Here is a 12412-nt window from a genome sequence, read left to right as displayed (position 1 = left end):
AATTGACTATTGTAACTAATGTTATATCATTTGCTAATTAGATAAGTATTTATTCCACCTCTTCGTCTAAATTGTCAAACTTGTGTCATCACGGTGACATTACGCGATATACTGCAACTCCCCCCCCTTTGCTAAACCGGGTGTGGGCGTGGCCAGCACATGATGCATCCCGGTCACGGGCCACAAGTTTGACAGCCCTGATCTAAATCATTAATAAGGCAAATGAAGAGTACAGTGCCGAAGTACAGCATAAGGTTTCTGTCCCCATGTGATACCTTTGGCTCATCAAACTAGATTGTTCCTTGAACAATCACAATGAGCATTTTAGGAATATGATTTTAAGCTGACTGTATATTGTCATGCTATCCATATTACTAATTATAATATTTGGGGGAATTTTGGCAAAGAATGAACAATTGTACCTATAGCATTTCTATAAATTACTAAAGGAGATAACTAATCAAAAATAAATGGTTAGGTTTGTTCTTGATAGATCCAGGCTGACATCTTATAATTATGGAATTGTTATCAGCTGCCTACTGATCAACCTCTTCAAGAACATCAATGTCAGACTGATTTGTAAGTGGTTCCTCAGATCCTCGATTCCCCTCCGTTTGAAGATAAGGATTCTTCTCCTTTTCCAGTCATCTGCCACTTTATCAGTTCTTAAGGACTTCTCAGAAATAATGCCTAAAAGTTCAATTAGTTTGTCAGCAAATTCTTTCAGTACTTTGGGTTAGCAGACTCATTTGAACCTGGAAATTTAAACCCATTCAGAGTAAATTTCTCTAGACTTGCTATGATCCGTCTTGAACTTTACGTATTTCCCCTTTTTCAGACTTGCCGTGTCTCCTTATAGACATATCATCTTTTGGAGAGGGCTGAGTCTCAAATAAGAGCTAGTATTTCCATCTGTTGAGCAATTTGCTGATCAGATTATTCTTTAAATCATTTTTTATTTTATTTATTTAATATACAAAATACAAAGAAAAGTAGTAATAAAAAATTAGGGGAAGGTAAAAAGGGGGGGGGAAAGAAAATGTGAGGTACAAAGGGGGGGAGGGGGAGGCATTGACTCTTTTTAGCACAGGTAAAAACATTCCTGGCTCCACTTTCTGCTTTAACAAGCCATTTCTATAATGACAAACGTATTTAATTGACAAAAGCAAAGTCAAAATTTAATTTTTTTTCATCACAAGGAATGTATTCTTCTCTTTAAATGAAATGATCTATTTCACTATTCCTGCTTTATCTCCTTGCTATGAAAATAATATGTATTTCTATTTACACAAGGTTCTATTAACAAGGTTCACTGTATTCTTTCAGATTCTTTGACCTTGAGGGGAAAATATTCTTTTTTCCCACTGTGTTTAAAATGCTAAACTTTTCTTTAAATACCTTTCTAAAATCAAAACTTTCTAATACCTCTTTTTCTTTAACTTATTAACATACATGTATTGAACTAGAGTATTAAATTTAAATTCCTTCCTCCAAACTATCCTTACATAATATATATTTTTCTTTTATATCCTTTTTAAAACTCCAAACAGTCAAATTTTGATCATGTGAGGATGCTGCAAGGGGTATAAATGTGAGGACTGGTTGTAAGTGTGAGGACTGGCCATAATTCACCTTTTCCAGCCTTCTGAATAGTCCCTATATATATATTGGGAAATAAAACTCAGCCGGTCTCAGCTTCTCAGAATCCCAGCTCTTTCTCCACCCCATCCAGCCATATCACTATCATATCGCCATGCTGTTTAAGCAGGTAAGCAACATGGAAGAAGTATATTTATTAAAAAATCTGCACTAAAAAAAATAGATGTGTCCTCCAAGGCTAGGAGGAAAAAGGAAATCCTGACCTTAGAAAAAAGAAAGGAAACAACTATGCCTAATATTGTGCAATGTGCAAAACGATTCAAATGTATGGATATTTGGAGGTGAATTGTTGCACATTCAGTCTTCTGGATGAGGGCCTGCCTTGAAGATCTTCTAGATCCATCTCTGTTTATCCTAAAATCCTGCTTTCGACTGTGTTAAAGAAATGAGAAAGAGGACCAACGGGACATCCTTTCTGTTCTGAGGGAACAACCCAGCTTTAGAGTTGGAGCTCTGAAATTAATCTATATGGAAATGAACGGGGAAAATTAAGCTTTCTCTTACTCATTTTTTTAATTTTTTTAAATAATTTATTTTTATATAAACAATCCATTTTCCATTAACCAGTGTGTCGTCTGGGTACAAATATTTTGTGCCAACATTTAAATATACAATCTTATTTATTATTTAATCTCATCTTGGCTTAATTTCCAATACCTTAAGTATCTAATATTACAACAATCCCATTGTAATTTATTTAACTCTATTAGTTATATTAGCAGTTAATACATTTTCTGTACTTCAGATAACTTCTTTTACTATTAGTTCTCATGTCTATTCTCTAACCACCAGTAAAGAGATTCCCAAATTGTATAATAATCAGTTTGTTCTTTCTCTTTGATAGTGTCAATCTGTTCATTTCGGCACATTCTAATATTTTCCTATTCACATTCTCCTCTGTAGGGATCGTTTCCAATTTTGTGCAAATACAACCCTAGCTGCTGCTGTTATAACATCAATAATTAAATATAGATTTTCTTTACTATAATTTTCTGGTAAAATCCCCAGCAAAAATATTCCAGATTTTAAGCCAATATGTTGTTGTATCTTCTTTTCCTGCTACGTATGTATTTTAGTCCAGTATTTTTTTGCTTCCGCGCAGGCCCACCACATATGATAGGAGGAGCCCGGTGTCTCGTGGCATTTCCAACATTTAGTTGATTTGTCTTTAAGCCTCTTCGCCAGTCTTGCCGGTGGCCAATTACATCTATCAATCATCTTATACAAATTCTCTTTATATGCAGTTGACACTGTAATTTTATAATTTCTATCCCATAGTTGCTGCCACTTTACTAGTTCTGTCGTATAACCAAAGTTTTTAGCCCAAGCTATCATTGTTTCAAAAATTCCTACTATTCTGTGTGCATGGCCTATTTTGGGTGTGTGGCTTAGCAGTCATGAGACTGGGTGGGTGTGGCCAATTTGATGTCACTCACCAGGAGATGTCATGGATTGGGTAAAATGTGGTGAAGCTCACTTAACGTTCTTGCTTAGCAACCAAAATTTGGGGCTCAATTGTAGTCATAAGTCAAGGACTATCTCTGCCTTCCTCTGCATGGCAGCCTTGTCCTAGTAAACTCCTTCTTCTTTCTGGCAATTTTCCTCTTTGTTAGGGGCACAAAAATAATCCAGACAATGTAAGATTTCCTGTTGCAGCAGGGGGTTGGACTAGATGACCTCTGAGTAGCCTTCTAGCCCTAAATTGCAGTGTTGTTTCTCTCTCTCTCTCTCTCTTTTAATTTCTTTCTTTCTCCCTTCCCTGTGTGGGAAGCAACCAACCCCCCCCCCCCAATAAAATATTACTCCCAGAAAAGCTCCTTCCATATGCCTGTCAGATAGATAATGAGATAATGAGCCTATAGTTTGGCTCCATTCACAAGCAGGGAATGATCCAAACCCTTTTAGAAACACAAAGCCCATATTGCACAAACCCCAACACTTCAAAAACATAGAACCATATAAGAATCCTACCTTTTATCTAGTTTGTTGTTCAGTTGACGCAGAAATAAACTGCTGAATATCACTTTGCAAACTTCCTTTAAAGCAGGTTTCAATTTAAAGTTTGCAGCATTAAGACTTGTGGACTTCAACTCCCAGAATTCCACAGCCAGCAGAGCAACCTTGGCAACTTTAAGACTTGTGGATTTACTTACACAGTGCAGCTAAGACTCCCCCCCCCTCTACTGGGGAAAACACATGCAGTCTTCCACTGCAGCCTGCTCCAATCAGTTTAGACATCTGGGATATCAGAGGAGACCCATTACGACCACCAGTCCCGGTTACTGAGATGGGGAACAGCACTATGCAGTGCAAGATATACTAGATTCCAGGTGGCAGAGGGGACGGTTACAATATCTTGTTTTATGGAAAGGTTATCCCCTGTCGGAGGCATCGTAGGTTCATAGCAAGGATTGTAGGGCGCCCCACCCGATAGCGAGATTCCACCGCAGACATCCCACAAAACCGGGGGGGAAGGGGTTCTTCAACTCCTAAATAACTATAATTTGTAGCTCCCCAGATGCTTTCTCCATGGTAGGGGGCCACATGTCAGCTCCGGCCAGCTCAGAGGCCTGGAGCTGCCATTCAGGGGAGAAGACTGGGCCAGCTGCCAAGACTCACTGTCCCACCTACACAAACTGAAGAAATCCACGATTAATTGCCAGGTGGTTTTTGTTCTCGGTTAGGAGAGGATGGGTGTGCACATGCGTGGGATGCAGGTTATCTTAATGACCAGTGTAGCTATAAAAGGTGGTGGGGAGCACCGGGTGGCAGCTCTGACAATGCATTCATTGCCTTAGTGCTTTGTTGGTCAGTTCCTGCCGAAGGAAGAATACAAACTGCATTTCAAACCGTTTCTGTGTTTGGCTGTTTTCATTAACCCTTCGGAGCCTGACACTTAGTGGACAACCAATTAAAAATTAGTAAACAGTGTGCGGCAGTAGCCAAAAAAGCCAATGCAGTCCTCAGTTGCATTATCAGAGGGATACAATCAAGATCAAGGGAAGTACTAATACCACTCTATAAAGCCTTAGTAAGATCACGCCTAGAATACGGCATCCAGTTTTGGTGACTACACTATTAAAAAAAATGTTGAGACTCTAGAAAGCATGCAGAGAAGCACAACCAAGATGATGGTTGCAAGTACTTGGCATGGCTAGTCTAGTGAAGAGGAGGACCAGGGGAGACAAGAGAGCAGCCTTCCAATATTTGAGAGGCTGCCACAGAGAGGAAGGGGGGGGGGGGTTGTCAAGCTATTTTCCAAAGCATTTGAAGGCCAGATGAGGAATAATGAATGGAAACTGAACAAGGAAAGATTCAACCTAGAAATAAGGAGAATTTTTCTGACAGTGAGAGCAATCAACCAATGGAACAGAAGTTGCCTTCAGAAGTTGTGGGAGCTTCAACGCTGGAGGCCTTCAAGATGAGATTGGACTGTCATCTGTCAGAAATGGTGTAAGGTCTACTGCTTGGGTGGGGGGTTGGACTAGATGACCTACAAGGTCCCGTCCAACTCTGTTAATCTGTAAACTCTGGAAAGCCTCCCTCCCTCCTCCAGCAATCGCGTGTTCATTGCCAAAGCTGCAAGAACTTGCCGTACCGTAGAGATCACCAACCGTGAGCCCAGTATCATTTCATTTGTTTCATTAAAAAAAACACAAAACAGTTAGCATAGTTCGAGCCCTCTGGCTGGCTAGGAATGTGAAGATGTGCTGGGGCTGAGTTTGAAGCAGGACTACATTAGTCGATGCCTTTCACTGTGCCACATCCATTGCGCGATGCTCTACAGTTCGTGGCAGGAGGAGCAGCTCCAGCAGGTCTTCTGCAAGATCTTCTAAGACAGCAGCTGGTGCCAGAAGCATCCAGGCGTTTCTTGGCTGTGCTTGCCAGATAGTAAAACCCATTGCAGAAGTGATCGGAGGGTGCTGCACCTCTAGCAGGCAACACCTCCCGATACGTCCAAGGTTTGGTTACAGAGACTCAGCACTAAGGACTTTTGCTAATTGGGTAGGAGGCGCCTGCGAGGTTCCCTGGCGATGACGCAGGCTTTTTTCTTCATCCTGTAAGGAAAAACAACAACACTGGGATGAATCAGACACCACTGGCAGGGGAGCCACCGCAAAGTTAGGTCAGGTATAAAATCCAGGGCCAAGGCTAACAAAGGGACCCAGCCGTGCAGGGGAGATGGGATTTAGTAAGATTCCTCTCACGTCAGTGGAAGGCCAAAGAACAGTGGCAACATGATAGGGATGCTGGTGTCATGCAACACCCAGCACTTATCATTTTGGATTTGATGAATCAACACTATCACCAATTTTTCTCCCTGTTCAGGAAAGAAAAATATAATAATAATAAAAAAATCTTAAAGAGTTACTCTCAAAAAGATCCCCTCCCTTGAAAAAACATAACAGAACCCTGAAATGTTTCCTTAAAGCATGAGGCAACTGAAAACCGATTTTGCTTCCCCATCCTAGATAAGACTGACCCTGCCTGGTGGACAGTCATGCCTGTTAGAAGGCTGCTATTTGAAAGAGATGCAACATAGGCGTGAACCCCTCAAACCATCAAGAGTGGCGCATCAGCCAAGGCCATTGGTGGTGCCACAGGGAGAGGAAAGGATAAAGGAGAGTGTGAAGAGAAATCTAGGCAAAGGGCAAAGGACACAGCATGCTGTACTTGGCAGCTCAGCATGAAACGAGCCGCTTGTCAGAGAAGGCAGCATCAGGAACTGGTTGGGAGACGGCTTTTTATTGTTGTCCCTACAAAAGGAAACCCTCCAGCTTATTTGAGCTAAGACACTTAAAGGCAAGCCATGTTAAGGAAATGGCTGGGGCCATGCAGCAATCTTAATCTGGTAACTAGAAAGTTTGGTTTTCTGAATTCAGGAAATATCTGGAACCATAAAGTTAGCAAACAAATTTGATTTGCAAGCGAAGAGAGAAAGAAATCATTAACAAAATGTAATATGCAACCAGTAGCACTGAGGGGCTTCAGCATATGATGTGATCCCATCCCAAAAGGTTGATTCTCTTATTGCTCCAGCAGAGCTTGGCTTTCCTATTGTTTCTTGGCAGTTGCGATCCACAGGATTGGACCCCTGGCTACGTACACATATCTTCTTCAATATGTTCAATGCTCAAAAGGAAGAGGGAAGAGGGAGCTGGCTTCTCCTGGACTACAGATTGATAAGACTCCAATGGCAAAGCAGGATGAGCACATCACACTTCTCACAATAATTATTCAGATATAAAGAAATTACTCCCTGAAAATACATAAATAAACTGTTTTCTAGAAACCAAAAGCTCCCCACAACATGCCATGGTGTGAAAGGAAAGGGGGCGTGGGACAAGAAACTGGAGTAAAATATTATAAACAGTTAGCAACTGTTTAGAAGTTATGCATTTTGCATCCCATTTCTTCTTCCCTGGGGTGGGGGGTGGGGTGGGGGGGTAGCATAGATGGTCAATCTACAAGGAAAATGATTTTTAGTTGCCTCCCTGACTTCTTCCCCTTCTGACAGAGCACAGAAATTTCCATTAGGAATAGGACAATATTCCTTGTATTCTACTGCTACCGTGTTTTCCCGAAAATACAACCTGTCCTGAAACTAAGGCCTTGCCACATTTTTCACGTGGGAAAAAATATAAAGCCCCCCTGAAAATAAGCCCTCTGGACAACCCCCCCCCCCTCCAGCCAGGCAGAGCACCGCTCACCGACCTAGTGGGATCCTGAAGGCGCCAAGCTGCGGGAGTCGGGGGGGGGGGGGAGAAAGGCGCTCACGTTGCTTGCCGCCTTCAGGATACCACTAGGTTGGGGAGCGGTGTTCTGCCTGGCCAGAGGGGGGAGTTGCCGGGTGCTTGCTCCCTTGCGAACAGGCACCCGAAGAGCCGGGCACAGGCTCAGGGGTGAAGCAGCCATGAGGTGACCAAGCTCACGAGCAGCCACCCGGCAACCCCCCCCTCCAGCCAGGCAGAGCGCCATTCACTGACTTAGAGGGTATCCCTAAGGCGCCAAGCCATGTGGCACTCTGCCCGCCCCCCATTCGGGATACCCCCTAGGTCAGTGCATGGAGCTCTGCCCGGCTGGAGAGGGGGTTTGCCAGCGGCTGCTTGTGAGTATGGTCACCTCATGGCCGCTTCACCCCTGAAGCTGTGCCCGGCTCTTCTTGCCCGCTTACAAGGGAGCAACCCCCCGGCAACCCTAAAACAATAACCCCTCCCCTGAGAATAAGGCCCAAGCCATATTTTGTGGGTCAAAAGAAAATAAGATCCTGCCTTATTTTCGGGGAAAGATGTTATCTAACCTTGTCACTTACAGTGGCCCAAAGGGAAAAGTCGTCTTGTTAGGGGGAATTCAGTCCTTCCTTGACAGAGAAAAGTATTCCAAGAAGAGAAACCCTGTCCTTGCATGTGGGCAGAGTTGCTCGTGGCCCAGGAAAGAGGGGCACATCTCTCAAGGGCTGAAAGCCAGATGTGGGCTCCTGCATCCACCAGCCCTGTGGAGAGGGTCCTCATGAGCTCAGAGGGAACTTACTGTTTCAAAGACAGCATTCTGCTCAGCAGGAGCAAATAGCAGCTCCTGCCCCTCTTCGTCCCGCGCGGCATCCGTTCCTTCATCTTCGTACTCGGTTAGATAATCTGACTCTTCTCCTGGTTGTGGACAGAGAAGGCTTTCGTGAACATTGATAACATTTTCTTCCCTCATCAACACAGAAACCCCCCTTCAGTTCTTCGCTTGGTAGCCATTTCTTAGTCTAAATGGATTCCTCCCATTTCATTCTGAAGCACGGAATACAATTGCACAGAAGGCATCCATTTAGTCTCGTTAGGGCTTTGGATGAGCAGAAAGATGCCTCCTCGGGGCCACTTGCCGAGTTGGAATGAATTCAGTGCTGCCGTATCTACTGTAAACTGAACCCAGAAACCACTGGTGCTCACCGTCGGCATAGCCCTCGGACGGGTAGCTCTTGGCTGGCTCAATGCGAGAGATAATCTCTGCCAGATCTGTGAATCCTCCGCTGGGACACATCAACACCTTGGGAATGAAAAGAGATACCAACATTATCTGAAGCTATCTTGCCACAACCCAGCTGTTCAATTTAAGTCTGATTCAATTTGAATATTCATATTAATCTGGAAAACTGATTTGATTTTACCATTTGAACTGATCTGGAAAATCTGGTCTGACTATATTAAATTTAATCTGAAACACTGTAAACCTAGATCAGATACATTACTGCTGTAACTCTGAGCGTGGCACGACAAAACCGCGCTCGTCAAAATAGCGGTGATAAAATTGCGTCGCTAAAGCCGCGACGTCATCACCACGCGTCATCACCGCCGCGACAACAGCGCGGCAACAGAAGGGCGCTTTAAAACGGTGCCGCGGCAGAAAGCCGATTTAAATTAAGGTAAGGGTTAGGATTAGGTTTAGGGGTTTGCTTTAGGGTTAGGTTTAGGGTTAGGTTTAGGGTACTGAGTGCTTTGGAAGGCGCGGATTTGCCCTCCGCGATTATGTCATCGCGGTAGGGTCGCGTTTTTCCTTAGCGCTTTGAAAGGCGCGGGTCAGCCCTTTGCGCTTATGTCTCCGCGGATAAGGGCTTTGCGGTATTGTGGTGGAACCAACTCTGAGCACTCCGGATAGGAAAGGCTGGTACGATCCATTAAACAATATTGCTGGGCAGTTTTTATTCATTATTTCATGAACCGTGGAATGACATCTGTTAAGCACAGCCACACTTCCCGAACCTTTGTTGTTTGGAAATAGCTAGAACTCTGATTCTTTATTATTACTTCAGATTTTTTTTTCTTATTAGCTGGAGAAGCTGCAAGTAGAGAAAGTTCCGGGAGTTCCTCCCCTTCTACTTACATCCATGCGTTTGCTCTCATAGAAGTCTGCTGTGTGCCGATCCTGAACCATTTTTTCAATTATATCACCGCGGCACCAACCACCAAACACCAGTTTTCCATGCTGATAACCGACATCCTATAGGAGAAGGATAAAGAGAAGCCACACTCACACTTTCTCTTTGATTGCTGATAACAGATTGCAAAGTTGGTCTTTCTGGATTCTATGGCTCAGCAAGATGAGGGTGCTTCACAGCAGCCCTTCTAATGTGAGACCCCCTCCCCCCTCCCCGCCCTTTGGGATGAAACCACAGCTGGCCCTCAAACTCACATAGATTTCATCAAACTTTCCGAAGTCCATGGTTTTGAAGCGGTCGATGGGAGGGCGAATGTACTCACAATACGAACTGCTCTTCACCACCTCCAGTTGTCGCACACATGAGACGTAGGCTAGGCGGGACTGGATTTCCGCCATGTCAGGTACCTGAAACGCCAAGGTGCTCGTTGGCCACAGAGAAATGTGCGAGGAGAATCCCCTCAGTGCTTCCTTAGGCAGCTACCCCTCCTTCTAAATAGCCACGTAGATTGCCCTGCAGGGTCCAGATTGGAGGTGAGTAAGGCACAAATGACCATGCCCAGGACCTAGAAATAGGTGCAACTGGCCCATGAGATGGATTTGTGCCTCTTGGCTGTGGTTCTAACATGATTATGACCCCAGTAAAAGAAAGACAGGATGGTAAGTAGATGCCTCTGGGAAACCATTGGAGAACCTTAGCTGTCGTACTGAAGCTACCAGGAATTTTGGAAGTATTTTCCAATCCAACTGAGCTGCAGAACAAGCTTAGAAAGCAGGTAAGCCATGTCTGTAACCAGCCTTTTGCAATCTTGGGCTATTAAGATATGTTCCTTTATAGGAAACCACTGTATTGTGAAAGGCTTCTGTGAATCAAGGGCAGTATTTAATATGTTAACAATTAGGCAGATTTTTAGAACATAATTATTCTAGTTCATGAAAAGTATTTAATAAATATGATTGTTATGTAATGAAAAGTGTTATCTGATCCACTTAAAGTGCCATCCTATACATAAGATCCTGGAAGGCTTTAAGATATTGGGAAAGCTTTACTAGATAAGTTACCACCATGAGAAAGATGCCACTGGAAGACCCAGAATTAGAGAGAGAACTGGCTCTAATCCAAGATAACCAAGCAGATGTGCCAGAACAAGCCAGAGGTGGTTTATTTTCACATGTGCTACTCTCACAAATCCCTGGTATTCATGCAGTGACATTTTACGCAGTGATCTCAGCAAATAAAAATAGAGAGATTGAGTAACGTTGTGGTTTGAACGCTTAGAAAATGTGACAGAAACTATTTCCTGAAGGGAATTCTTCACCCAGCTGGTGTCAGAGTTACACATCAAGCAGGAATCTCCACCCACAAACTATAGGCTGGAGAGACTCACCTTGACTTTCTCAGCCCAAGGGTTGAGGCGTTTCCACAGCAGCCACCAACCGGACAGACTATCCCCATAGTTGCAGAGGTCGGTCTCATCCTGGCTTCCCACATCAATGGCAATGACCGTCTTGGCGCCCATATTACGAGCGATGTCAGCTACATTCGAGGGGGGGAGGAAGAGGGAAATGTTTCAGGGGAGAGGCAACGTGAAGAGGCAAAAGGGAGAACGTACCGCCGCCACCACCACCACCACCACCACCACCACCACCACCACCAGATCCACCACCAAGTGAGAGTGTTGAGGAGAGCATTTTTTGACGTTGCAGAAGCTAATCCCCTCTGACCAATTTTCCTTTCTCGGCATTAACATTATAATCAATTGGGCTTCCGTTGTGGGAAAAGGGGTTTGTCATCATGAAAATAATTTCTCTGCCCTACTGAAAACTTTGGAATAGTGACAGCATCTCCCTTTGCATTCATTTTTGGAGAAAGGTCCAGATAGAAGCAACTTGAATAATTTAAGTGTTATTCAATAAAGCAACATAAAGCAGCTGACATGTTTTCAGTAGTGGACAAACATTTAGAGAAATAACAGTGTACTACATAGACAACGGAAAATATAGCTTTTCCTAGTCTCACTTAGACTTTATTCTTATAAGCTGTTAAAAGCCAAAGAATAACATGGGGGAGAAATCCTGCTGCTTTAGCTTTCTCTAACCTTTCAAGCATGCCAACACATACACTTCGAGAATTCCTAACCAGCGTAGCCTCTAATGGGGGCTAAAATCCTAAATACCTGGAGGATGGCATGTTGGAAAAGACGATGGCAGTTAACCGTTTGTTCAATTATATTAAACAGTATAGCAGTTCTTTTAGACAGCCTCTATTATCTGTAGTTTCCCATCTGAAACTTCTTGGTTTAAAATGGGTCTACTCCGTGGCTTGCGGAATGTATAAAAGTGTCTTCAGTAGAACTGAACAGAGTGGGCTTTTATTAATATCCCATATGCAGTGTGTGTGGGGGGGGTAGATAAAGGTAAAAATAGGAAGCAATGCCTCCTTGCATTTTCAGAGTCAACAAGCAGAGAAAGTGGTTTAATATCCTACACACTACTTGCATATGGCAGTTACAAAAATATAGTAAAGAATACACAATATGACCAATTTACAAAATACTTCATGCTCAAAGCCACACAAAAACATGCTTGCTGGAATGGACAATATGGCAAATACACAACTATTATTTTTCAGAAAACCAAGCAGTATGACAAGCATTTGGCAAAACCAGGTCAAGGTTTGTTAAATCATAGCCTCTCAGTTGAGGCTTCAGAAGGCCTTTTCCAGGAAAAGAGACTGGGAAAGTCCAACTAGGAATGGTGCTGAGAAATTGGGGAGTGAAACAGATTTAGAAACGTTTACATAAATAAGTGAAGATCTAGACAGCAAATCACT

The 12412-nt window shown here is 43.4% G+C and overlaps 1 protein-coding gene across 7 annotated transcripts in view; it reads right to left on the bottom strand.

The window, feature by feature from the left end:
• Nucleotides 1-5277: 5277 nt before the first annotated feature.
• The window catches only part of PNPLA6 (patatin like phospholipase domain containing 6), a 54706-nt gene continuing 47571 nt past the window's right edge, over nucleotides 5278-12412 (bottom strand). For 6 of the 7 annotated variants that reach the window (XM_032239155.1, XM_032239158.1, XM_032239154.1 and 3 more), the window contains 6 exons: nucleotides 10968-11116; nucleotides 9835-9987; nucleotides 9526-9642; nucleotides 8595-8691; nucleotides 8191-8306; nucleotides 5278-5717 (listed from right to left, as the gene is read on the bottom strand). In XM_032239155.1, coding sequence (XP_032095046.1) covers nucleotides 5628-5717; nucleotides 8191-8306; nucleotides 8595-8691; nucleotides 9526-9642; nucleotides 9835-9987; nucleotides 10968-11116 — 722 coding nt within the window. In that variant the 3' untranslated portion in view covers nucleotides 5278-5627. Of the gene's footprint in view, nucleotides 5718-8190; nucleotides 8307-8594; nucleotides 8692-9525; nucleotides 9643-9834; nucleotides 9988-10967; nucleotides 11117-12412 lie in introns of those variants that run through there. The other variant, XM_032239161.1, reaches the window with a different exon arrangement.

This window comes from Thamnophis elegans, chromosome 2 (assembly GCF_009769535.1).
Source record: "Thamnophis elegans isolate rThaEle1 chromosome 2, rThaEle1.pri, whole genome shotgun sequence".
In the NCBI taxonomy this organism is placed as follows: Eukaryota; Metazoa; Chordata; class Lepidosauria; order Squamata; family Colubridae; genus Thamnophis; species Thamnophis elegans.
This window is presented reverse-complemented; position numbering and strand designations above follow the sequence as displayed.